This window comes from Macaca thibetana, chromosome 19, assembly GCF_024542745.1.
Source record: "Macaca thibetana thibetana isolate TM-01 chromosome 19, ASM2454274v1, whole genome shotgun sequence".
Classification (NCBI taxonomy): Eukaryota; Metazoa; Chordata; class Mammalia; order Primates; family Cercopithecidae; genus Macaca; species Macaca thibetana.
Window position 1 is genome coordinate 27,358,913 of NC_065596.1, and position 24,754 is coordinate 27,383,666.

General features: G+C 51.5%; 2 protein-coding genes across 4 annotated transcripts in view; one reads left to right on the plus strand and one right to left on the minus strand.

Annotated features, from left to right (window-relative positions):
• Window positions 1-24,754, plus strand: part of SAE1 (SUMO1 activating enzyme subunit 1) — a 549,006-nt gene that overhangs the window by 13,492 nt on the left and 510,760 nt on the right. The window lies entirely within an intron of this gene.
• PRKD2 (protein kinase D2) overlaps window positions 1-24,754 on the minus strand; it is a 44,004-nt gene that overhangs the window by 10,867 nt on the left and 8,383 nt on the right. For all 3 annotated transcript variants that reach the window (XM_050772066.1, XM_050772067.1, XM_050772069.1), the window contains 11 exons: window positions 20,523-20,677; window positions 20,197-20,419; window positions 17,055-17,132; window positions 16,819-16,972; window positions 13,167-13,284; window positions 12,584-12,661; window positions 9,282-9,540; window positions 7,328-7,380; window positions 7,130-7,202; window positions 6,087-6,193; window positions 5,019-5,180 (listed from right to left, as the gene is read on the minus strand). In XM_050772066.1, the coding sequence (XP_050628023.1) occupies window positions 5,019-5,180; window positions 6,087-6,193; window positions 7,130-7,202; window positions 7,328-7,380; window positions 9,282-9,540; window positions 12,584-12,661; window positions 13,167-13,284; window positions 16,819-16,972; window positions 17,055-17,132; window positions 20,197-20,419; window positions 20,523-20,677 (1,460 nt within the window). The remainder of the gene's footprint in view (window positions 1-5,018; window positions 5,181-6,086; window positions 6,194-7,129; window positions 7,203-7,327; window positions 7,381-9,281; window positions 9,541-12,583; window positions 12,662-13,166; window positions 13,285-16,818; window positions 16,973-17,054; window positions 17,133-20,196; window positions 20,420-20,522; window positions 20,678-24,754) is intronic.

The following is a 24,754-nucleotide window of genomic DNA, read 5'->3' on the forward strand; positions in this document are numbered from 1 at the left end:
CACCCTGCCCAGCCAAACTCCTCATTCTACAGACTGGGAGACCAAGCTGGAAAGATGCATGTGTTGTATGTCATCTCCAGGTTGTTTTTTTGAGACGGAGTCTCACTCTGTTGCCCAGGTTGGAGTGCAACGGCATGACCTCAGCTCACTGCAAATTCCACCTCCCAGGTTCAAGCGATTCTTGTGCCTCAGCCTCCTGAGTAGCTGGGATTACAGGTGTGCGCCACCACATCTGGCTAATTTTTGTATTATTAGTAAAGATGGGATTTCACCATGTTGGCCAGGCTGGTCTCAAACTCCTGACCTCAGGTGATCCACCCACCTTGGCCTCCCAAAGTTCTAGGATGACAGGCGTGAGCCACCTCGCCCGGCCCATTTCCAGGTTTTGTCAGTTGATTTTCTCCCAGTTCATGTGAATAAAGAGGGCAGGTTAGGCTGGGCATGGTGGCTCATGCCTGTAATCCCAGCACTTTGGGAGGCCGAGGTGGGCAGATCACGAAGTCAAAAGTTCAAGACCAGCCTGACTGACATGGTGAAACCCCATCTCTACTAAAAATACAAGAATTAGCCAGGTATGGTGGCGTGTGCCTGTATTCCCAGCTACGCAGGAGGCTGAGGCAGGAGAATCACTTGAACCCAGGAGGCAGAGGTTGCAGTGAGCTGAGATAGTGCCACTGAACTCCAGCCTGGGTGACAGAGCGAGACTCCGTCTCAAAAAAACAAAAAAAACAAAAAACAAAAAAAACCATTGGCCAGAGACGGTGGCTTATGCTTGTAATCCCAGCACTTTGGGAGGCTGAGGTGGGTGGACCACGAGGTCAGGAGTTCAAGACTAGCCTGGCCAACATAGTGAAACCCCATCTCTACTAAAAATACAAAAATTAGCTGGGTGTGCTGGCACGCGCCTGTAGTCCCAGCTACTCAGGTGGCTGAGGCAGGACAATCGTTTGAACCTGGGAGGCAGAGATTGCAGTGAGCTGAGACTGTGCTACTGCACTCCAGCCTGGGTGACAGAGTGAGACTTCGTCTCAAAAAAATAAAAAAAAAAAGAGGGCACTTTGGAAGCTAGATAGATCCAGACTGGAAGCTAGATAGATCCAGACTCAAATCTTGGCTGGAAAGCTACTCGGCTGTGACCTCGAGGGAGACAGCTATCTCCCTGAGCCTCAGTTTCCTCATCTATACAATGGGGGTTATAACAATACCTACCTCATAGGATGGTGGTGAGGCCTAAATAAGCTCATGAGGTAAAGGGTTTAGCACAGGGCTTGGGTGTAGAGCAGGCAAGAGCCCAGAAAGCAGAAATCTGCAGAGAGAGAAAGAAGAGCAAGCAGGCAAAAAGAGAGGAAGAGACGAAGGCCGGAAAGAGAAACCCCCTCAGCTGCTGCAAGCAGCCACCTGTGAGAACCACGATTCCTCTCCACACCTGAAGTCTGGATGTGGCCGGGCGCGGAGGCTCACACCTGTGATCCCAGCACTTTAGGAGGCTGAGGCGGGCAGATCACTTGAGGTCAGGAGTTCGAGACCGGCCTGGGCAACATGATGAAACCCCATCTCTACTAAAATTACAAAAAATTAGCCAGGTATGGTGGCACACACCTATAATCCCAGCTACTCGGAAGGCTGAGGTAGGAGAATCACCTGAACCCAGGAGGCGGAGGGTGCAGTGAGCCGAGATCGTGCCACTGCACTTCAGCCTGGGCAACAAAGCAAGACTCTGTCTCAAAAATAAATAAATAATAAGGTCTGGATGAGGTTGCATCAGGGGATTTCTGTCCCCATCCCATAAGCCAGCCTGACAAACAGGCACACTGCCTGAGAGGATAAGGGTGCTGGGCCAGGGTAAAGGAAACAGCAACGATGACTCTGAGACCCACAGAGATGTCTCAGAAGAAGACAAGGCGCCAACCAGAAGGAAAGGCCTTTCTAGGAGGGATGTGAAACACAGAAACCACAAAAGGGGATATTTAACATCATAAAAGTTCAACTCTATGGCAGGCTGGATGCAGTGGCTCACGCCTGTAACCGGACACTTTGGGAGGCTGTGGCAAGAGGACCACTTAAGCCCAGGAGTTCGAGACCAGCCTGGGCAACATGGCAAGAGCCTGTCTTTACAAAAACATTAAAAAAAAAAAATTGCCAGGTGTGATGGCTCATGCCTGTGGTTCCAGCTAACTCAGGAGACTGAGATGGGAGGATCACTTGAGCCCAGGAGTTCAAGACCAGCCTGGGCAACACGGCAAGACCTTGTCTCTACAAAAACATTAAAAAAAAAAAAAAAAAAATTAGCTGGACATGGTGGCTCATGCCTGGGGTTCCAGCTAACTCAGGAGACTGAAATAGGAGAATCGCTTCAGCCCAGCAGTTTGAGGCTGCAGTGAGCTATGATCACACCACTGCACTCCAGCCTGGATGACAGAATGAGACCCTGTCTCAAAAAAAAAATAAAAATAGAATAAAATAAAACCCTATGCTAAATAAAAGCTAAATATAAAATAAAGAGGCAAACAAATACTGGGATAAAACCATTGAACAACATAAGTGATAAGAATCTAATGTGCCCTCCCAAAAAAAGAAATCAGAACAGAGGCTGCGCACAGTGGCTCATGCCTGTAATCCCAGCACTTTGCAAGGCTGAGGCCCAGTTGGGAGGATCACTTGAGCCCAGGAGTTGAAGACCAGCCTGGGCAATATAGCGAGACCCTGTCTTTATAAAAATTAGCTGGGCGTGATGGCTGATCCCTGTAGTCTCAGCTACTCAGCAGGCTGAGGCAGGAGAATCTCCTGAACCCGGGAAGTCGAGGCTGCAGCGAGCCATGGTTTTACCGCTGCACTCCAGCTCGGGTGACGGAGCGAGACCCTGTCTCAAAAAAAACAAACAAAAAGCACAGGCACACAAGGAAAATCTGTCTGAATGTAACACAAATGAGTTTGACATCACCAGTTAAAAGCAAAGATCCTAGGTTCAAATCCCACCAGCTATGTGACTCTGGACAAGTTATTTGATGTCTCTGACCCTCAGTTTCTTCAACCGTAAAAGGGGAGTGAGAATAGCAGCACCTCCTACATAGGTTACTATGAAGATTAAATGAGTTTGAAGAATGCCTGGCACATAGTAAGTGCTCAGTAAATGTCAGTGACCACATTATTTATCATCACCATTATCAGCCTCCCTTGTCCTGGCCCTGCTCACCTGAGCGATCATTGTCTAAGGCTGGGGCTGTATTGGTCATCCCTGTGTCCTCAGCACTGCCTAGCAAGGCACCAAGCACAGAGGATGGACTAGGGAGTATTTGTTGACCAACTGAATGAATGAATGAGAGAAAAAGGGCTCCTTGACGCTTTTTTCTATTGTTTGGTTTTGAGACAGGGTCTCGCTCTGTCACCCAGGCTGGAGTGCAGTGGCATGGTCATAGCTCACTGCAGCCTTGACCACCTAGATTCAAGAGATCCTCTCCACTCCCTCCTCCCAAGCAGCCAGGACTACAGACTTGTGCTACCAGGCACCACATCCAGCTAGGTCTTCTTTTTTTTTTTTTTTTTTTTTTTTGTAGAGATGGGATCTCACTATGTTGCCTAGGCGGGTCTCCAACTCCTGGCTTCAAGCGATCCTCTTGCCTTGGCCTCCCAAAGTGCTGGGATTATGGGCATGAGCCAGCCTGTTTTTGAGATGGGCTCTTGCTATGTTGCCCAGGCTGTCTCAAACTCCTGGGCTCAAGCAGTCCTCTGGCCTTAGCCTCCTGAATAGCTGAGATTAGAGGTGTACCCCACCATGCCTGACTCCCCTTTTTACCAGATGAGTCAAATCAGGTCCAGGGAGCCTGACTGATCATTTTTTTTTTTTTATAGTAAAAGTAGCTATCATTACTACTAGTCTATTATTTTTCTATTATTATTACTCTTTATTATTATTATTATTGAGATGAAGTCTCACTCTTGTCCCCCAGGTTGCAGTGCAGTGGCACGATCTTGGCTCACTGCAACCTCTGCCTCCCGGGTTCAAGCGATTCTCCTGCCTCAGGCTCCCAAGTAGCTGGGATTACAGGCGCCCGCCACCACGCCCAGCTAATTTTTGTATTTTTAGTAGAAATGGGGTTTCACCATGTTGGCCAGGCTGATCTCAAACTCCTGACCTCAGGTGATCCGCCTGCCTCAGCCTCCCAAAGTGCTGGGATTACAGGCATGAGCCACCGCGCCCAGACTACTCTTTACTATTTTTAATTGTTATTGTCACTCTATTATTTTTCTTTTTTTTCTTTCTTTTTAGAGACAGGTCTCGCTATGTTGCCCAGGCTGGAGTGCAGTGCCTCTTCACAGATGCGATCCCACTACTGCTCAGCACAAGAGCTTTGACCTGCTCTGCTTCCAACCTGGGCTGCTTTGCAACCTGGTGGTCCCCCGCTCCCAGGAGGTCACCGCATGGATGCCGAACTTAATGAGAACAACTGATCAGCGCAGAACTCCTGGGATCAAGTGATCCTCCTGCCTCAGCCTCCTGAGTAGCTGGGACCACAGGCACATGCTACTGTGCCTGGCTTATTCTTTATATTATGGTTATTATTACTCTTGTACGATTATGGTTTTTATTTATTAATTTATTTATTTTCTTGAAACAGAGTCTTGCTCTGTCGCCCAGGCTGGAGTGCAGTGGCGTGATCTCAGCTCACTGCAAGCTCTGCCTCCTGGGTTTACACCATTCTCCTGCCTCAGCCTCCCGAGTAGTTGGGACTACAGGCGCCCGCCACCACGCCCGGCTAATTTTTTGTATTTTTAGTAGAGACGGGGTTTCACAATGTTAGCCAGGATGGTCTCGTTTTCCTGACCTCGTGATCTGCCCACCTTGGCCTCCCAAAGTGCTGGGATTACAGGCGTGAGCCACCATGCCCGGCCTGATTATGGTTTCTATTATCTCCTATCGTGACTCCCGCCAGTGTCTTCCTGACCCCCTAGGCATAGAGGGCCTCTCTAAGCCGACACCTGATGGGGAGGGGTGGGTGGCAGCGGGCAGAATGGCGCACCTGGGTGATGAGGAACTTGGTGAGGCGCTCAGGCAGCCGGCCCTTCTCACTGGACAGGATCATCTCCAACATGTCTCCATGCAGCTTCTCCATCACCACAAACACTTTCTCAGGCGTCTCGAACATGCACTCCAGGTTCACGATCCCAGGGTGCCGCAGGCTCTGCAGGGTGGGGAGCGGGGTCAGGGCCCAGGTCGCCCACGAACTCAGACCCCAAAGGGTCAGGTATGGGAGCAGGAGGATGACAAACAAGGAGAAGGATGTCCCTGGGGTGTTGGCACTCGGGGAGGGAAGGGGGCTTCCCACAGGCCAAGACAGAACAGGCCCACCTCCACCCCACCTGCCAGGTGCCCAGAAGGATCTTTTTTTTCTTTCTATTTAAATATAGAGATGGGGTTTCACCATGTTGGCCGGGCTGGTCTCAAATTTCTGGCCTCAAATGATCCTCCCACCTCGGCCTCCCAAAGTGCTGGGATTACAGGCATGAGCCACTATGCCCGGCCCAGAAGCATCTTTACATCCTGAAATTCTGGTGGAGGCCCAGGGTTGCAGGAGGGAGGAGCGGGAGCTTGGAGAAATGGGGAGAGCTCTGCGTGTCTGTATCTTTTAAATCCATACCCCCTCTCACATTCCCCAGTCCTATCCTGGTCTAACCCCTCTCTCCCACCCAGATCCCCACTCAGCCTCCTGGCTACAGTCACTTCCCTTTCCACCCACCCTCCAGATGGCAGCCCAAGGGATTTTCCTCAAGTATGCACCTGATTCTGCCCCTCCCTTGCTCAAAAGCCTTCTGTGGCTCCCCAGTACCCTCGGGAGAAAGTCCCAAGGGTCTGGCTTCACCCTCCTCCCTGGCCTCATCTTCCAGTACCTCCTTTCTAGAAAACCTCATGCTCCCTCTCACCAGGCCTTTGTACAGGCTGGTCCCTCTGCTAAGAACACCTTCTCCTCCTCTTCAGTCTCAACATGCATATGGTTTCCTCCAGGAAGCCTTCCCTGACCACCCCTACACACTGTGTCAGCTGGCCCGTGAAAGGAAGCAGCAGAAAGGGAAGGCGGCCTGGTGCTTACCTGCAGAATGGCCACTTCGTTCCGGAGCTGGCTCTCCTGCTTGGTGGGGAAGCGCAGTTTGTCAATGACCTTAACTGCCACGTCCCGGCCTGTCTTCCGGTGCTTTCCTGGGCAGGGAGTCAGACAGATGGGGGTTGAGAGAGCAAGACCACCCAGTTTGGCAGGAGTATCTCCACCTCTGCTGACCTCTGCCCCTCCATCATAGAGACAGTCAGAGTTGGGCAGAGTTGGAGGCCCCAGGAGATATGTGAAAAGGCCAGCAGAGGTGCACTTTGGGAGTAAAGGCAGAAACAAGGAAAGCAAAAAACAAAGCTCCAAAGAAGAGAATGTATAACATGGGAAACTGGATTTATAACCAGTCAGGATCTAGCATCTAGTTTTGTGGGGCCCATAAGAGTCCTGGGGACAGGGGAGAGACAAAAGTGAGGGGACTCTAGGTTCAGAATTATCTCCACCCGCATTCTACACTTCCAAGAGTGTAGAATTTACCCTCCCTGTCCTATCCAGCTCTAGGATCTAGCTCTGTGACAAATCAAAGTGCAAAATTTACCACCCCTTGAATCCAATCAGAATCTAGGATTTAGCCTGTGGCCAATCAGAATGCCGAATCTGCCCTCCTAGTCAGTCAGAATCTAGGATCTAGCTCTGTGGCCAGAGTGCAGAATCTATCCTCCTATCCAATCAGAATCTAGGATCTAGTTCTGTGGCCAATAAGAATGCAGAATCTATACTGCAATCCAATCAGAATCTAGGTTCTAGCTCTGTGGCTAATCAGAATGCAGAATCTACCTTCCCCATCCAATCAAAATCTACCTCTGTGACTAATCAGAGTGCTGAATTTACGCTTCCTATTTACAACAGGAGGAGAGTCCATTGGTTTCTCCCAGTGAGAAAAGAACCTACAACCAGTCCACCTAGGATCTAGCTTTCTAACCCAATCAACATAGGAGGTGAGCATGTGACCAATCAGAAAGGAAGGTTTGGGCTACAGCAGCTTCCCCCAGCCCCAGGCCCCCTCTGGGTTAGCTCTAAAGTGTCCTCACCTCCATAGACCACTCCAAACTGCCCTGAGCCCAGCACTTCATCAGGGAAGATCTGATAGACAGTGGCGATGTCCTGCAGGGTGAAGACAGGGCAGGTCAGGGGTGCAAATGGAAATCGGGGAGGGGGAGTCAAGGAGCTGAGAGAGCTGGGGAGGGTTTGTGGGAAGGGAGGGCATCATGTGTGGGCAGGAGTCTCACCACATTCTCTTGGATCTGACTGTTGGACACAGAGATGCTCAGAGAAGCTTGTCCTGGGGAGAGGGGAGAGAGAGAGGTGAGGGGACTCCAGGCTCAGGATTATCTCCACCTATACCTGCAAAGGCAGACTTGGGAGTCAGGCCACCCAGATTTGAATCCAATGTTCGATACAACATGCAGCTTCAGGCTGGTGACTTGTCCACTATGAACCTCGGTTTCCTCATCTAGAAAATGGGGATAATAAAAGGACCTCCCTCATAGGGCCACCAGGAAGAGTAAATGAGATGTACTGAGTGGCTAAAGGAGTGACGTTACGGATGATTTTGCTGAGCATTTTACCCTAGGATCTCAGCACCAGGGGAGGCAGACTGACCTCAATATACAGAGAAGGAAACCGAGTCTTGGAGGGAAAGCCCAGACTGACTCCTGCGTCTTCCCTTGAATTTGTCCCCCTACAAACCCAACCAGAGCCAGATATTTCTAAATCCGGATCTTTCTGCCACTTGACTGTCTCTCTCTTCCACCAGTCTAGGCCCCTGCTCGCCCTCCAACTCTGGGTCCTCACTCCACAGCCCCTTCCCTGGTCTCCTTGCCCCAATCGTGCCCCTCCTATTCACCTCCCACAGAGAAGCCAGAGGGGTCTTACTGAGGCACAAGGCTGACCCTATCCTTCCTCTGCTCACAACTCTGCCATGGCTCCCCAGTGCCCTGAGGAAGAAGCCTGAGCTCCTTAAATGGTCTAAAAGGCATGGCCTAGGCCCTCATCTACCTCTGACTTCAACCCCCCACATGCTATTCCTGACACACTGGCCTCCTTGCTGGGCCTCAAATACAGCAAGCTCTCTTCTACCTTCTAGTCTCGGCATGTGCTGTTTCCCCTGCCAGGAAAACTCTTTCCTTCATCCTAGACTTAGCTAAATCCTCCTCATCCTCAAGTGTCAGCTCAAATGTCACTCCTAGAACCAAGCTGGATCACTGTCGCAAATGTTCTGTATCACACTCGTTGCTTGTATGGGTTAATGATCAGTGTCTGTAACCCACACTGGATTATAAGCTCCAGAGGGTGGGAACCTGGTACTCTTTCATCACTTTTTGCCTCTGCCTAAAATGAGATCTCATTTTCTTTCCCACATCTCACCCTGCCTCGGCCTCCAGGTCTCAGTTCAGATGTCACCTCCTCCAGGAAGCCCTCCTATACACCCAGATTGGGTCAGGTACCCCTCTGGGCCCCTCCAGCTCCCTGGCTCCCTTGTCCCAACCCTGCCCACCCTGGACTATCACTCTCTGAAGACAGGTATTCTGCCCTACTGGACTCTGAGCCCCATGAGGGCAGGTCTTGGGCTGTCCTGATCACTGGGTCCCCAGCACTGTCCCGCGTAGAGGAGGCACTCAGTAAGTGCATGAGGACTTATCAGCACCTGGGACAAGGCTCATGGAGGGGAAGTGACATGCCCAAGCCCACATATCAGGCCAGGAGCTTAACAGAGATTTGTTGTGGATTTTTGTGTTTTTTGTTTGTTTTTTCTTTTTTGGAGACAGAGTCTTGCTCTGTCACCCAGACTGGAGTGCAGTGGTGCGATCACGACTCACTACAGCCCCTCAACCTCCCAGGCTCAAGCAATTCTCCTGCCTCAGCCTCCCAAGTACCTGGAACTACAGGAGTGCGCCACCACACCTGGCTAATTGTTTTTATTTTTTGTAGAGATGGAATCTCGTTATGTTGCCCAGGCTGGTCTTGAACTCCTGGCCTCAAGTGATCCTCCTTCCTTGGCTTCCCAAAGTGCTGGGATTAACAGGCATGATTAATAGAGTCTGAACGCAGGCCTGCTGAGTCCAGAAGCCATGTTTTCAACCCCACCATTGCCCAAGGGCCCTCTTTGGCCCTTCCATTCCCCAGAATCCTGCCCCACCCATCTAGACCTATTCTTTCAAGGACCGGGGTGGGAGGACTTACTGTGGGGCGCGTGGCCTGGGGCGCTGGGTGCGTCCTGAAGGATGACGGGCATCAGGGCCTGGCGGATGGCTGTCTCCCAGCCCCGGGCGGCCTCAGCCCCCTGCCCACTTGGCCCACCTGGAGCCCCGCCAGGCATCTCGCCCACAAAGTAGGTGGCATTGGCAGTGACGATCTCAAAGCAGTGTGGGTTGGTGCCCGGCGGCACAAGGCTGAAGTTCTGGGCGGACTCCACCGTGAGGATTTCTGACAGCGGAATTTCCTGCAGGATGCGGAACCAGCACAGGTGAGGATACCAGGCAGACCCTGGAATTCTACTGCTTACCCAGAAGGATACACAGGATCCATGTTGATGGGGATGGGCCTGGTTTGCAGAGTGGTTAGACAAGTTCCCAGTAATTCTAAGCCTGTTCTCACTGTTCTTTTATAATTACTGGCAGAGGCCAGGGGCGATGGCTCACGCCTGTAATCCTAACACTTTGGGAGGCCGAGGCGGGCAGATCACTTGAGGTCAGGAGTTCGAGACCAGCCTGGCCAACATGGCAAAATCCCGTCTCTACTGAAAATACAAAAATTAGCCAGGCGTGGTGGTATGTGCCTGTAATCCCAACTAATCAGGAGGCTGGGGCAGGAGAATTGCTTGAACCTGGGAGGCAGACGTTACAATGAACCAAGATCGCGCCACTGTTGCCTAGGTGACAGAGTGAGACTCCATCTCAAAAATAATAATAATACTAATTACTGGCAGAAGTGATATTGAAGCAGAGACCAGAAAGGTAAGAAGAAGTCATCTGGCAAAGAGTAGGGGAACAGCATGTGCAAAGGCCCTGAGGAAAGGCTGTGCTCAAACGCCAAGCTGTATTCCCATCACATGGCGGTGCCTGGACACAGTAAAAGCTTGATAAACATTTGACGGCTGGACGTGGTGGCTCATGCCTGTACTCCCAGCACTTTGGGAGGCCGAGGAGGGCAGATGGCCCAGGAGTTCAAGACGAGCCTGGGCCACATAGTGAGACCCCAGCTCTACAAAAAATTTAAAAATCAGTCAGGCATGGTGCCATAAGCCTGTAATCCCAGCACTTTGGGAGGCCAAGGCAGGCAGATCGCTGGCCCAGGAGTTTGAGACCAGCCAGGGCAACATGATGAGACCCCCATCTCTACAAAAAATACAAAAATTAGCCAGGTGTGGTGGTACGCACCTGTAATCCCAGCTACTGGGGAGGTGGGACAATTATTTGAGCCAGGGAGGCAGAGGTTACAGTGAGCCATGATCATGCCACTGCATCTGGGAGACAAGCAAGATCCTGTCTCAAAATAAATAAATGGGCCGGGTGCGGTGGCTCTCAACTGTAATCACAACACTTTGGGAGGCCAAGGCGGGCGGATCACGAAGTCAGGAGTTTGAGACCAGCCTGACCAACATGGTGAAAGCCCATCTCTACTAAAAACACAAAAATTAGCCAGGCATGGTGGCATGCCTATAATCCTGGCTACTCAGGAGACTAAGGCAGGAGAATCACTTGAACCCGGGAGGCGGATGTTGCAGTGAGCCAAGAATGCGACACTGCACTTAAGCCTGGGTGACAGAGCGAGACTCCGTCTCAAAACTAAATAAATGTTTGATAATAAATGGAGGAAATGAGGCCACACAGGGCTTCGCAGGCCACAAGGAAGAGCCTGGGCTTTGTCCAACGGCCTCAGGAAGCCACCGAAGGCTTTTGAGCATTATCCGCTTGTGTGCGGAGGGCAGATGGAATAGAATGAGATGGAGACAGAGAACCAGGAAGGAGGCTGAGGGGACCCAGGCGGGACAGAAGGCGCAGGGATCATGGGGTGGGAAACGTGTCAAAGGAGGAAGAAGGGAGGAAGGACAAAGGAAGGAGGGAGGGAGGGAGGAAGGAGGGAGAAAAGAATGAATGACTTAGGTAGCCCATAAAACCAGGTGATGACATGGACACATGGGTGGGGGGACGGTGAGGACAGCATTTTATTTTTTTTTTGAGATGGAGTCTTGCTCTGTTGCCCAGGCAGGAGTGCAGTGGCGCGATCTCAGCTCACTGCAGCATCTGCCTCCCAGGTTCAAGCGATTCTCCTGCCTCAGCCTCCGAAGTGGCTGGGGTTATAGGCACCCGCTACCACGCCCCGCTAATTTTTGTATTTTTAGTAGAGACAGGGTTTCACCATGTTGGCCAGACTGATTTCGAACTCGTGATCTCAAGTGATCCTCCCGCCTCGGCCTCTGAAAGCTCTGGGATTACAGGCATGAGCCACCCATGCCTGGCCAAGGACAGTATTTTAGATGGTGTGGTCTGAGCAAAATGGGAAGATGATAAGGAACCAGCCATGGAAAGTTCAAGGAAGACACTCCAGGACAGGTAACAGCAGGAGTCCCGGTTTTATTACTGTAAGACAATAGGAGCCACTGGGGGGTTTTGAGGGTTTTAATAAAGACTCCCCTGGCTACTAGGGGGGAAATGACAGAGGTTGAGGTCAGAAGCAAGGACCCTGCAAGGAGAAGGCTGCAACCATCCGAGTGGAAGACAGTGGCTGGGACACGGCGTGGGCACAGGAGGTGGTGACGAATACACACACGTAATGCAATACATTAATTATAAAGGAATAGCGAGGCCGGGCGCCGTGGCTCACGCCTGTAATCCCAGCACTCTGGGAGGCCGAGGCGGGAGGCAGATCGTGATGTCAAGAGATCGAGACCATCCTGGCCAACATGGTGAAACCCCGTCTCCAATAAAAATACAAAAATTAGCTGGGCGAGGTGGCGTTCACCTGTAGTCCTAGCTACTCGGGAGGCTGAGGCAGGAGAATCGCTTGAACCCGGGAAGTGGAGGTTGCAGTGAGCCGAGATCACGCTACTGCACTCCAGCCGGGCGACAGAGTGAGACTCCATCTCAAAAAATAAATAAATAATAAAAAAATAAAGGAATAGTGAGAACAGCCTTAGAAGTACTGGGAGCTTAATATACCACGCCCTAAGCCGATTGGTTTAGTGGATTGGCTCTTTGAATTCTAGCACCAGCCCTGAGGTATTAGCATTTGAGGCATATTTACAGGTGAGAAGCGTGAGGCACTGAGAAGTAGGGAACCTGCCCGGGTCGCCCGCGCTGGAAAGTGGTGGGGCCAGAATCGGATGGACAGCTCTTGCTGATGAGCTGGAAGCAGGGAGGCTGGGGGTGGGCAGAGGGTGTGATTTGCAGGATCTGTCTGGAGTAACCGGGGGTAGGAGGAGGTGTGGGGAAGTTTGTGGGCACAGCGGGAAGTCCAGGGGAGCTGGAAGCCCGGAGGCTTACCTTATAGTATCTGTTGGTCGTGTTGTTCTGGAAAAGCGTGATGCACTTGCAGTCCAGGCGCCAATAGTGCCGCTTTCTCTGCAAAGATGTTTGAAGAGTCACGTGAACCGCCAGACTTTCCGGCCCAGTCCCGGTCCCGTCCCGTGGCGCTGCTTGGGGCTCCAGGTGCCTGGAGCACCACGTGCACGCCCTAACCCTAGTACCTACCCCCACGCCGTAGTCCCACCCCCCCCACACACGCCCTAACCCTAGCCCCGCTCCTAGCCTTAACCCTAGCCCAGCCCCCACGCCCTAACCCCAGACTCACCTCCACTTAGCCCTCTTCCTCCAGCCAAGCTCCTCCCCTAACTCTAGCCCCGCCCATAACCTTGCTCTTAGCCCCGTGTCTTCCCTAACTCTTGCCCCTAGTCCCACCCTTATAACCCACGCTTCTAATTCAAGCCCCGCCTCCAGCATGGCCCAGCCCACTACTGGCCCGTCCGCTCCTAGCTTCAGCCCCACCCACCTAGCCCCGCCTACTCAAGCTGAGCCGCCCCTCTTCCAACCTTCACGCCCCGCACCTGGCCCCGCCCCGGCCACTCACCAGCGTGTCCTTGTTGCTGTAATGAACCACCCAACCCTCCCGCAGCGTGGTGCTGGATTTCCGCGTCGTGTGTCGCACTGATTGCACCACCCTCATTAGGGGGATGTACCCTAGGGAGCTGCGGAGGAAGAGTAAGGGGTGAGAAGTCACATGCAGAAAATGACCATGCTGCTTGGGGCCGCAGGGGGCATCTCTGGGAAACTAGGGAGTTGCGGACTGTTTTTGTTTGGTTGGTTGTTTTTGTTTTGACAATTTCCCACCCCCAACACACACCCGGGAGTTATCTTTTTTTTTTTTCTGTTTTTTTTTTTTTGAGACGGAGTCTCGCTCTGTCCCCCAGGCTGGAGTGCAGTGGCCGGATCTCAGCTCACTGCAAGCTCCGCCTCCCGGGTTTACGCCATTCTCCTGCCTCAGCCTCCCAAGTAGCTGGGACTACAGGCGCCCGCCACCTCGCCCAGCTAGTTTTTTTGTATTTTTTAGTAGAGACGGGGTTTCACCGTGTTAGCCAGGATGGTATCGATCTCCTGACCTCGTGATCTGCCCATCTGGGCCTCCCAAAGTGCTGGGATTACAGGCTTAAGCCACCGCGCCTGGCCTTTTGTTTGTTTTTAAGAGTCTCGCTCTGTCACCCAGGCTGGAATGCAGTGGTGCGATCTCAGCTCACTGTAACCTCTGCCTCTTGGGTTCAAGCGATTCTCGTGCCTCAGCCTCCTGAGTGGCTGGGACAATCACGGTGACCATTACATGCGCGCCACCACTCCTGGCTAATTTTTGTATTTTTAGTAGTGATGAGGTTTCGCCATGTTGGCCAGGCTGGTCTCGAACTCCTGGCCTGAAAAGATCCACCTGCCTCGGCCTCCTAAAGTGCTTACAGGTGCGAGCCACCACGCTGGCCCAGAAGGAGATTCTTGAGAGGGCTTCTGTAATAGGCCTTTCTGAAGTCAGGCTGCCTAGCAAATTAACTAACCTCTTTGTGCCTCAGTTTCTCCACCCAAACGGGATGCTATGAGGAGTGGAAACCTTTCTACGGAGCTTAGTAAAGTGCCTGGCATACAGAGGACCTCCAGTAAATGCTAATTGGTATTTAGTCCAGCGATTGTGGAGCCAGCTGTGTGACACTGGGTAAGTGATTCAACCTCTCTGGGCCTCACCTCCCTCATCTGTGCAGATGCTGTTAGTACAGTAAGGAAGGTCTAGAGAGTGATTAAGTGACCTGCTGGGCATGGTGGCTCATGCCTGTAATCCCAATACTTTGGGAGGCAGAAGTGGGGGGATCACTTGAGGTCAGGAGTTCGAGATTTGAGAGATTGACTTGCTCAGCTCTGGAACCAACAATCTCTGGATCCCTGTGCTAGATCAGAAGCCGGGTGGCCTTGGGCGCAGTGGCTCACGCCTGTAATCCCAGCACTTTGGGAGGCCGAGGTGGGCAGATCACGAGGTCAGCATATCGAGACCATCCTGGCTAACATGGTGAAACCCCATCTCTACTAAAAATTAAAAAAATCAGCTGGGTGTGGTGGCGGGCGCCTGTAGTCCCAGCTAGTCGGGAGGGCGAGACAGGAGAATTGCTTGAACCTGGGAGGCAGAGGTTGCAGTGAGCCTGGATCCTGCCACTGCACTCCAGCTTGGGCGACAAAGTGAGACTCAGTCTCAAAAAAAAAAGGACCCGGGTGGCCTTGACCACATCCCTTTGCCTGAGACTCAGTTTCCCCATCTGTGAAATAGGCTACCTCTCCCCACACCCACCACCCCCAATCCCTCAAGGTCCAACTCTGACAGCGTATGATTGTGTTACTAGATATTCCCAGGAAAGACGTGGGAGAAAGGGAACCTGCGGCTTCAGGCTGCTTGGGTTGGGAGGCACCACAGGAAACACTGTCGTTACTGTGACCAGCTTACCCATCCCCTTTCTGTCCCACCCTCTTCCCCTCACCCTCCCTGCTGCAGCCACATGGGTCTCTGTGCTGTCCCTGGAACACGGGTGGCTCTACCCAAGGGCCTTTGCACCTGCTGTTGCCTCTGCCTGGAAGCCTCTCCCCCAGAGCCCCACAAGGCTCCTTCCCTCGCCTCCCTTCAACTGCCACTTCCTCAGCGAGGTCTCCTTGAATGACCCTAAGATAGCATGTCCCCCATTCTCCATCTCCTCTTGTTTTTATCACCATCACCAGTACCCAATGCTGTGGATGCATTTATTAGCTGTCTCCCCACTGAGACCGTCAGCTCCAGAAGAGCAGACTTTTACCTCTTTTGTTCATACCTGCGTGCTTGGAGTCAGAACACAGCAGGTGCCCATTAAATATTTTCCGGTGCACCTGTGAGGGTGCCCGCTTACCCCTGCCCCAGGTTTATCACCCTGTGGGGTAGATACCTCATCACCCCAGGAGGAAACTGTGGCACACAGGGAAGCACCTAGCAAGTGAAGTGGTAGAGCTGGGATCTGGGCTGACTCTCAGCCTCCAGCGCCTGTGTGAACTGTGCTGCGCCAGCTTTCTCAAGAAACATTCCTGCCACACCCAGATAGGAAGTGCCTGATCTGCGCCAGCCCTGTCCTAGGCACCTGGGAGGGCAGCAAATATCCTTGCCCTCATGCACCTGAGCTCACATTCCAGTGGAGTTGAATAAGTGTGAACTCTGTATATAGTTTCAAAATGTGTAGTCCCAGCACTTTGGGAGGCTGAGGTGGGAGGATTGCTTGAGCCCAGAATTTCAAGACCACCCTGGGCAACATAGCAAGACCCCTATCCCTAAAAAAAAAAAAAAAAAAAATAGAAGAAAAATATAGGTCGGGCGTGGTGGTTCACGCCTGTAATCCCAGCAACTTTGGGAGGCCAAGACAGATGGATCACCTGAGGTCAGGAGTTCGAGACCAGCCTGACCAACATGGCAAAACCCCGTCTCTACTAAAAATACAAAAAAATTAGCCAGGCATGGTGGTGGGTGCCTGTAGTCCCATCTACTCCGGAGGCTGAGGCAGGAGAATCGCTTGAACCCAGGAGGTGGAGGTTCCATTGAACTGAAATTGTGTCACTGCACTCCAGCCTGGGCAACAAGAGTGAAACTCTTGTCTAAAAAAAAAAAAAAAAAAAAAAAAAAATTAGCCAGATAGCATTGCGTCCCTGTAGTCCCAGATACTCAGGAGGCCAAGGCAGGAGGATCACCTGAGCCCAGGAGTTTGAGGTTACAGTGAGTCACAATCACACCACTGCACTCCAGTGGGCAACAAAGCAAGACCCTTTGGGAGGCTGAGGCGGGTGGATCACTTGAGCTCAGGAGTCAGGAGTTCAAGACCAGCCTGGGCAACATAGGGTAGACCCTGTCTCTGCAGAAATACAAAAATTAGCTGGGTGTGGTGGATGAGCTTGTGGTCCCAGCTACTTGGGAGGCTAAGGTAGCAGGATCGCTTGAGCCCAGGTGGTTGAGGCTGCAGTGAGTCAAGACTGCACCACTGCACCAGCCTGGGTGACAGACCGAGACCCTGTCTCAAAACAAAAAATTATTTTTAAAAAGCTGTAGTGCTTTAAAAGGTTTGCCTCAGGAACTGGGAAAATTTACAAATACAAGGTGATGTCAGCCCACTGTAGATAAAAAGATATGGAGGTTCACTGTGCAGGAGGTCCTTCCCCCAGGGTTGCTTGGAGGGTTCCGTGCGTACCTCTGGGCCTTGCCTCCCTCGCCTTCCTCCTCCTCACTGGCGTGGAGTGCATTCTCCGAGTGGGAGCCAGGGATGACACCGGAGTCCTCTGACTCATCCATGAGGGCACTCTTGTCAGCCTCGCTGAAATCGGTGGCCTCCTCCATCGGCACATCTGTGGGGACGGAGGCGTTAGAGGGGCCTCCACCCAGTCCTGCCCCTTCCCCTTTCTCCCCAGCATCCCCCCAGCCTCTCACCTCCATTGATAAGGGCCTCCCCCAGGCAGTCATTAGGGACACGGGTGGCGCAGCGTTTGTGACAGTTAAACTTGCAGTCTGGTAGGACAGGGAACAAGGGGACAGGTAAGAAGGGGAAGAGAGGTTACCTGGAAGGCTTGAACCTTGACCCTAAGCCCCAGACTCAAAAGAGTCTACTCTTGCTGCCTGGGTAAGAACACTGGCTGCCGCTGCCCTGGTCATTTTCCCACTTTCAGCCACAGTTTGCCCAACTCTCGGGGGGTCTTGATTAAGTGGGAGGGCTAGACTCAAAATCCCGATGACTGCCAAGTGCGGTGGCTCCCACCTGTAATCTCAGTACTTTGGAAGGTCGGGGAGAACAGATAATTTGAGGTCAGGAGTTCGAGACCAGCCTGCCCTACATGGTGAAACCTCATCTCTACTAAAAATATTGGCCGGGCGCGGTGGCTCAAGCCTGTAATCCCAGCACTTTGGGAGGCCGAGACGGGCGGATCACAAGGTCAGGAGATCGAGACCATCCTGGCTAACCCGGTGAAACCCCGTCTCTACTAAAAAATACAAAAAACTAGCTGGGCGAGGTGGCGGGCGCCTGTAGTCCCAGCTACTCCGGAGGCTGAGGCAGGAGAATGGCGTGAACCCGGGAGGCGGAGCTTGCAGTGAGCTGAGATCCGGCCACTGCACTCCAGCCTGGGTGACAGAGCGAGACTCCGTCTCAAAAAAAAAAAAAATAAATAAATAAATAAAAATAAAAATACAAAAATTAGCTGGGCGTGGGACTACAGGTGCCCACCACGAAGCCTAGCTAATTTTTGTGTGTTTTTAGTAGAGATGGGGTTTCGCCATGTTGGTCAGGCTGGTTTCGAACTCCTGACCTCAGTAGATCCACCCACCTTGGCCTCCTAAAGTGCTGGGATTACAGGTGTGAGCCACCGCGTGCCGGACTTGTGTGTGTGTGTGTGTTATTGGTTCTAATGTGCTGTGACTCTAGACTCTGAACACCCTAGGGCTGGGTTCCTCAACCCGTGACACTAACATAGTGCCCAGGATAACTCCTTGTTTTAGGGCACTTGCTCTGTGCATTGTAGGATGTTTAGCTGCATCTCTGACTTCTACCTACTGGACGCCAGTAGCACTATCCCAGTGTACCAAACAAAACTATCTCCAACCCTTGTGAAACATCCCCTAGCAGTGAAACTGCCCCTGGACGGGAACCATTGCTGTAGAGTTCAGTGTTTCCATGGTTCTAGGGACACTATACATCAAAGATTCTAGAGTTTACTAAAAACCTATTTTATGAAGGTTCTATGATTCTGTTTTTTTTTTTTTTTCTTTGAAAAATAGTCTGGCTCTGTCTCTAGTCTCTCCCAGACTAGAGTGTACAGTGGCGCAGTCTTGGCTCACTGCAACCTCTGCCTCCCAGGCTCAAGCAATCTTCCCACCTCAGCCTCCTGAGTAGCTGAAACTACAGGCACGCACTACCATGCCCGGCTAATTTTTTGTATTTTTTGTAGAAATGGGGTCTTTCCATATTGTACAAGCTGGTCTTGAACTCCTAGGCTCAGGCAATCCACCCACCTAAGCCTCCCAAAGTGCTGGGATTACAGGTGTGAGCCACTGCCCCCGGCCTGATGCCGTATTTCTAAGGCTTCAGAGTTTGATGTCCAAGTTTCCAGAACTCTAGACATCTATGATTTGATACTTCTAAGACTCTTTAATGTCCAAGATTTTAGAGTGTTATATATCTCAACTCTAAAATTTGGCACTTCTAGAGTTCTATACTTCTAGGCTTCTCTGCCTCCAGAGTCTGCAGATTCCAAGGTTCTAGGATTCTATACATACAAGATTCTAGAATCTGATGTTTCCATGCTTCTTTAGCTCTAGAATTTGATTGTTCCAATAAATTCTTGCATTGGATGTTTCTAAGTTTATATGGATCTAGACCTCTGAGGTTCTAGAATTTTTTTTTCCTTTTTTGAGACAAGTTCTTGCTTTGTCACCCAGGCTGGAATGCAGTGACACAATCACGGCTCACTGCAGCCTCAACCTCCTGGGCTCAATTAATCCTCCCTCCTCAGAGTCCCAAGTAGCTGGGACCACAGATGCATGCCGCCACGCCTGGCTAGTTTTTAATTTTTTTTGTAGAGACAGGGTTTCGCCATGTTGCCCAGGCTGGTCTTAAACTCCTAGGCTTAAGTGATCCACCTACCTTGGCCTCCCAAAGTGCTGAGATTACATGCATGAACCACCATGCCTGGCTGGATTCTAGAATTTGATCGTTCAAAGTTCTGGGAGTCTAGAATTTCCAGGATTCTAGGTTACGATGGTTTCAAGTTTATACGATTCTAGATGTCTAAGACTCTCAAATTTGATGTGCCTATGTTTTTATTACCTTCAAATCCCATGGTTCCAAAATTCTCATGTTCTGAGAATCTATAACTTGGGAGATCTAAGATGTGTAATCTAAAGTTCTGTTGTTATTTTAGCTGAATTCTATCATTCGGAATTTTTGAATGCTATGGTTCTGATTCTAGAATTCTCAGGTTCTACAGTTTTAGAATTCCATGCTAAACGCTTTATGAATCTAGAATTCCAAGGTTCTAAAGACTGAGGTTCAGCTGGGCATGGTGGCTCACACCTGTAATCCCAGCATTTTGGGAGGCCGAGGTAGGAGGATTGCTTAAGCCCAGGAGTTCAAGACCAGCCTGGACAATATAGTGATACCTTATCTCTATAAATGATTTAAAAATTAGCTGGGTGTGGTGGCACCACCCGTAGTCCTAGCTACTCAGGAGGCTGAGGCAGGAGGATCACTTGAACCCAGGAGGTTGAGGCTGCAGTGAGCCATGATTGCGCCATTACACTCCAGCCTGGGTGACAGAGTGACACTCTGTCTCCAAAGAAGAACAACACACACACACACACACACAAAACTGAGGTTCTAGGATTCTAGAATTCCAAAAGTACCAGAACGCTAGGATTCAGGGCTCTCCCCTTCTGAGGCCCTGGGCTCCCCCATTCTAAGGCCCTGGGCTCCCAAGGCTCAGAATACCTGTGCTGAGATCCTTGTGTCCTGCTACAAGACCAGGTTGGGACAGGGAGGAAGCTCTGACCCTGTCTGTCCTCCCCGACGGGCCCAGCTAACCTTTGCATTGTAGGCCCTGCCGGAAGAGGCCCTTGAGGAGTTTCTTGCAAGCTTGGCAAACGGTGGGCCGTGTATAGCTGTGGATTAGGAAGGTGTGCGGCACCTTGACCTTGGAGAGCAGCATCTTGTCCAACTCAATGGGGCGGCCCGTGTAGGATGAGGCAGAAGAGGAGGAAGAGGATGACGGGGGACGGCGAGGCAGGAGTTCGGTGGTGCTACGGCTCTGTCGTCGGCAAGAACGAAAGGGACACATCAGTGCACTGGCCCCATGCCTGAGCCCCGTCACCCGCCTAGCTACCAATCCGTCCCATCCCCTATCTCCTCACCAGCTCATCAGCCGTGCAGGGCAGAGACTCAGAGGTGCCGAGGCGCACCGAGTGGCCGCTGGCCAGAGACGTGGATGACAGGCGCCGTTTGCGGGCCCCACTGCAGTTGTTGGGGATGCTGAAGGCACAGCGCTTGTGGTAGTTCAGCCCGCAGCCTGCAGGGGGCGCCAGAGAGTAAGAGACATGGCCTCTGCCCCTCCTAGGTCTCTTCTTGAGAACTCTGCCCTTTCCACCCAATCTCCCACCTGGTCCTGTCCCCTCACCCCCAGCACGATATCCTCCAAAAGGTACTACCCGTAAGTGTATCAGCCCCCGCCCCAGGCCCGCCCCTCCTCAGAGCTCCGCCCCAAGTTCCAGCTTGTAGCCCCACCATCACTCCATCTATCCCCTAGACCCTGAACACACCCACACCCCTTTTCTCACTCCAACAAGGGACACCTCAAAGGTCCCCGCCAAAGCTCCATCCCTAGTTTCAGCTTGTAGCCCTGCCATTACCCCATCTGTCCCCCAGACCTTGAACACACCCCACATCCAAAATTTTCCCACTCCAACAACGGATACCTCAAAGCTTCCCTCCAAAGCTCCGCCCCTAGTTCCAGCTTGTAGCCCCAACATCACCCCGTCTGTCCCGCAGGGACTGAACACGCCTCGCACCCCACCTTTCCCCACTGCAACAAGGGATGCCTCAAAAGTCCCCTCCAAAGCTCTGACCCAGCCCCAATCCTCTATGGTAAGCACCTCCTTTTAGTCCTCCCCAAAACTCCTGTCCAACTCCCTAGAGACACCTGTTCCCCCTTCTAGCCCTGACCTTCCTTTTTCTGAGGCCCCTTTGGTTCCCCTTCTTTCCCCAGCCCCAAGTTTCCCAGAGAAAATGCCTCTCCTCACCCCCACCCCTAAGGTCACTATCACCCCCTCCAGGTCTGCTCGCCCCCCGTACCCCACTTTCTCTTTTCTGTAGACCTGGAATCCAGGCAATCCCTAAGTAGCGTGATTAAATCTTAGTAGTGCGGACCAGGCACGGTGGCTCATGCCTGTAATCCCAGCACTTTGGGAGGCCAAGGCAGGCGGATCACTTGAGGTCAGGAGTTCGAGACCACACTGGCCAACATGGCAAAACCCCATCTCTACTAAAAATACAAAACTTAGCCGGGTGTGGTGGCACACACCTATAATCCCAGCTACTCCGGAGGCTGAGGCAGGAGAATCACTTGAACCCAGGAGGCGGAGGTTGTAGTGAGCTGAGATCATGCCACTGCACTCCAGCCTGGGCAATAGAGTGAGACTCAGTCTCAAAAAGAAGAGTTATCAGTTGTACTCAGGTTCATTGTACCATACTAGGCAGAAGTATGACTTGTTATTGTCTTTATTTTATTTTGTAGAGACAGGATCTCCATGTACCCCAGGCTGGAGCACAATGGCACAATAATAGCTCCCTGCAGCCTTCAACTCCTGGGCTCAAGCAATCCTGCCTCAGCCTCCTGCGTAGCTGGCACCACAGACGTACGATACCATGCCCAGATAATTTTTTTTTTTTTTACAGATGGGGTCTCGCTATGTTGCCCAGGCTGGTCTTGAACTCCTGGGCTCAAGTGATCCTCCCACCTCAGCCTCCCAAAGCGTTGGGATTACAGGTGTGAGCCACTGTGCCCTGCCTATTTTATCTTTTAAAATCCTCATCCTTGGAGAAATCAGCTCAAGTCCCTGTTCCCCACCGGAAACGTGTATGCGCGCTCTAATACATCTCCAGTGATTCCAAACGATTCCAGGATCGCTTTCTATTCTGGAGTGAAGAATGTTCCTCCAGCCTTTGGGAGGCCTTCTGGGAGCCGCCTGCTCCAGGCTTTCCAGTTCCACACCTCCTCATTGTAGGCACTGTCTTGGCTGCACGTTGTAATCGCAGAGGCAAGCTTGGAGAACGGTGTTGGCCCTGCAAGAAGAGCTTCAGCAGGGCAAATGGTCTGCATACGGGAACCATTTCCAGTGTTGGCCTTGAATCATTCATATGCTTTCCAGAATTTCAGAATCTTATCTATAACTCCCAGAATGAGTCTCAGGATAGAGTTAAACTCCTGTCGGAATGGAGTCATTTGGGGTTCTCTTGCCACCACAGGAACTGGGACCATCATCTGTGATGCTGGGTCACTGAGGTCCGTGCTGAGAACCCATTAGGACTTGATGACACCAGGGCTGTACCATGACGAAGACTGCATATGCTGAGACCTCAAGAGTTGGATATGGTGTGTGGACGATGGCAATATTTATAAGAGCTTTGAATGCAGAGTCAGTTTCTGCAGGCCTAGAGTCCTTAAATAATACAAATATATTTAGGACTGCATGATGATCTGGAACACAGGATGCTGGAGAAACGATTTTTTTTTTGTTTTTTTGTTTTTGTTTTTTTTTTTTTGAGACGGAGTCTCACCCTGTCGCCCAGGCTGGAGTGCAATGTATGATCTCAGCTCACTGCAACCTCTGCCTCCCAGGTTCAAATGATTCTCCTGCCTCAGCCTCCCGAGTAGCTGGGATTACAGGCGCCTGCCACCATACCCAGCTAATTTTTGTATTTTTAGTAGAGACAGGGTTTCACCATGTTGGCCAGGCTGGTCTCTAACTCCTGACCTCAAGATCTGCCCGCCTCGGCCTCCCAAAGTGCTGGGATTACAGGCGTGAGCCACCGCACCCAGCCCAGAATCTGGATTTCTGTACAAGCGTGGCACCCATGGAGCTACAGATACTGTCTCAGACCTAATACCCAATGGAACATCCAAAAACATGCCTCTAATCTCAGGGCACATTGTATAAAAATGGAGGCACATGGGGCCCAGTGCAGTGGTTCATGCCTCTGGGAGGCTGAGGTGAGTGGAATACTTGAGACCAGCCTGGCCAACATGGTGAAATCCCGCCTCTACTAAAAATACAAAAATTAGCCAGGAGTGGTGGCGTGCACCTGTAATCCCAGCTATTTGGGAGGCCGAGGCAGGAGAATTGCTTGAACCCGGGAGGCAGAGATTGCAGTGAGCCAAGGCCACGCTGCTGAACTCCATCCTGGGTGACGGAGCAAGACTCTGTCTCAAAAAAAAAAAAATGGAGGCCGGGCGCGGTGGCTCAAGCCTGTAATCCCAGCACTTTGGGAGGCCGAGGCTGGTGGATCACGAGGTCAGGAGATCAAGACTATCCTGGCTAACATGGTGAAACCCCGTCTCTACTAAAAAAAATACAAAAAACTAGCCGGGCGTGGTAGCAGGCGCCTGTAGTCCCAGCTACTTGGGAGGCTGAGGCGCGAGAATGGCGTGAACCCGGGAGGCGGAGCTTGCAGTGAGCTGAGATCACGCCACTGCACTCCAGCCTGAGAGACACAGCGAGACTCCGTCTCAAAAAAAAAAAAAAAAAAAAAAAAAAAAAAAAAATGGAGCCACAGGGTCTCATCACAGAATGGATGGTCCTCACCTGTCATCTGTCCTCATAGCGAATGCAGGTACATGGCCTTCATCTGTAGGCAGAGCCCTGATTTCAACATTCTCAGAAGCATGAATAACAGGGACAGAGGACCTATAGATCTTGACACTTGGGCTGAACCTTGAGATATCTTGGCTTAAAGAACTGTATGTTTTGGCCAGGTGCAGTGGCTCACACCTGTAATCCCAGCACTTTGGGAGGGCGAGGCAGGTGGATCATTTGAGGTCAGGAGTTCAAGACCAGCCTGGCCAACGTGGTGAAACCTGTCTCTACTAGAAATACAAAAATTAGCCAAGCAGTAGTGGTGCGTGCCTGTAATCCCAGCTACTCAGGAGGCTGAGGCAGGAGAATCACTTGAGCCTGGGAAGCGGAGGTTGCGGTGAGCTGAGATCCCACCACTGCACTCCAGCTTGGGTGACAGAGTGAGACACTGTCTCAAAAGAAAAAACAAAACAAAACACTATGTTTTTAAACTATGATTTAAGGAGATATGTATGGCTCCTGTTATGGATTAAATGTCCATGTCTCCCCCAAAATTCATATGTTGAAACCCTAACCTCCAATGCAACTATATTTGGAGATGGTGCCTTTATGGAGGTAATTAAGGTTAATGGAGGCTGAAAGAGTACGGCTGTAATCCAACGGGACTGGGTGACCTTTTTTTTTTTTTTTTTTTTTTTCTGAGACAGAATCGTGTTCCATCACCCAGGCTGGAGTGCAGTGGCGTGAACACGGCTCACCGCAGCCTCAACCTCCTGGGCCCAGCTGATCCTCCC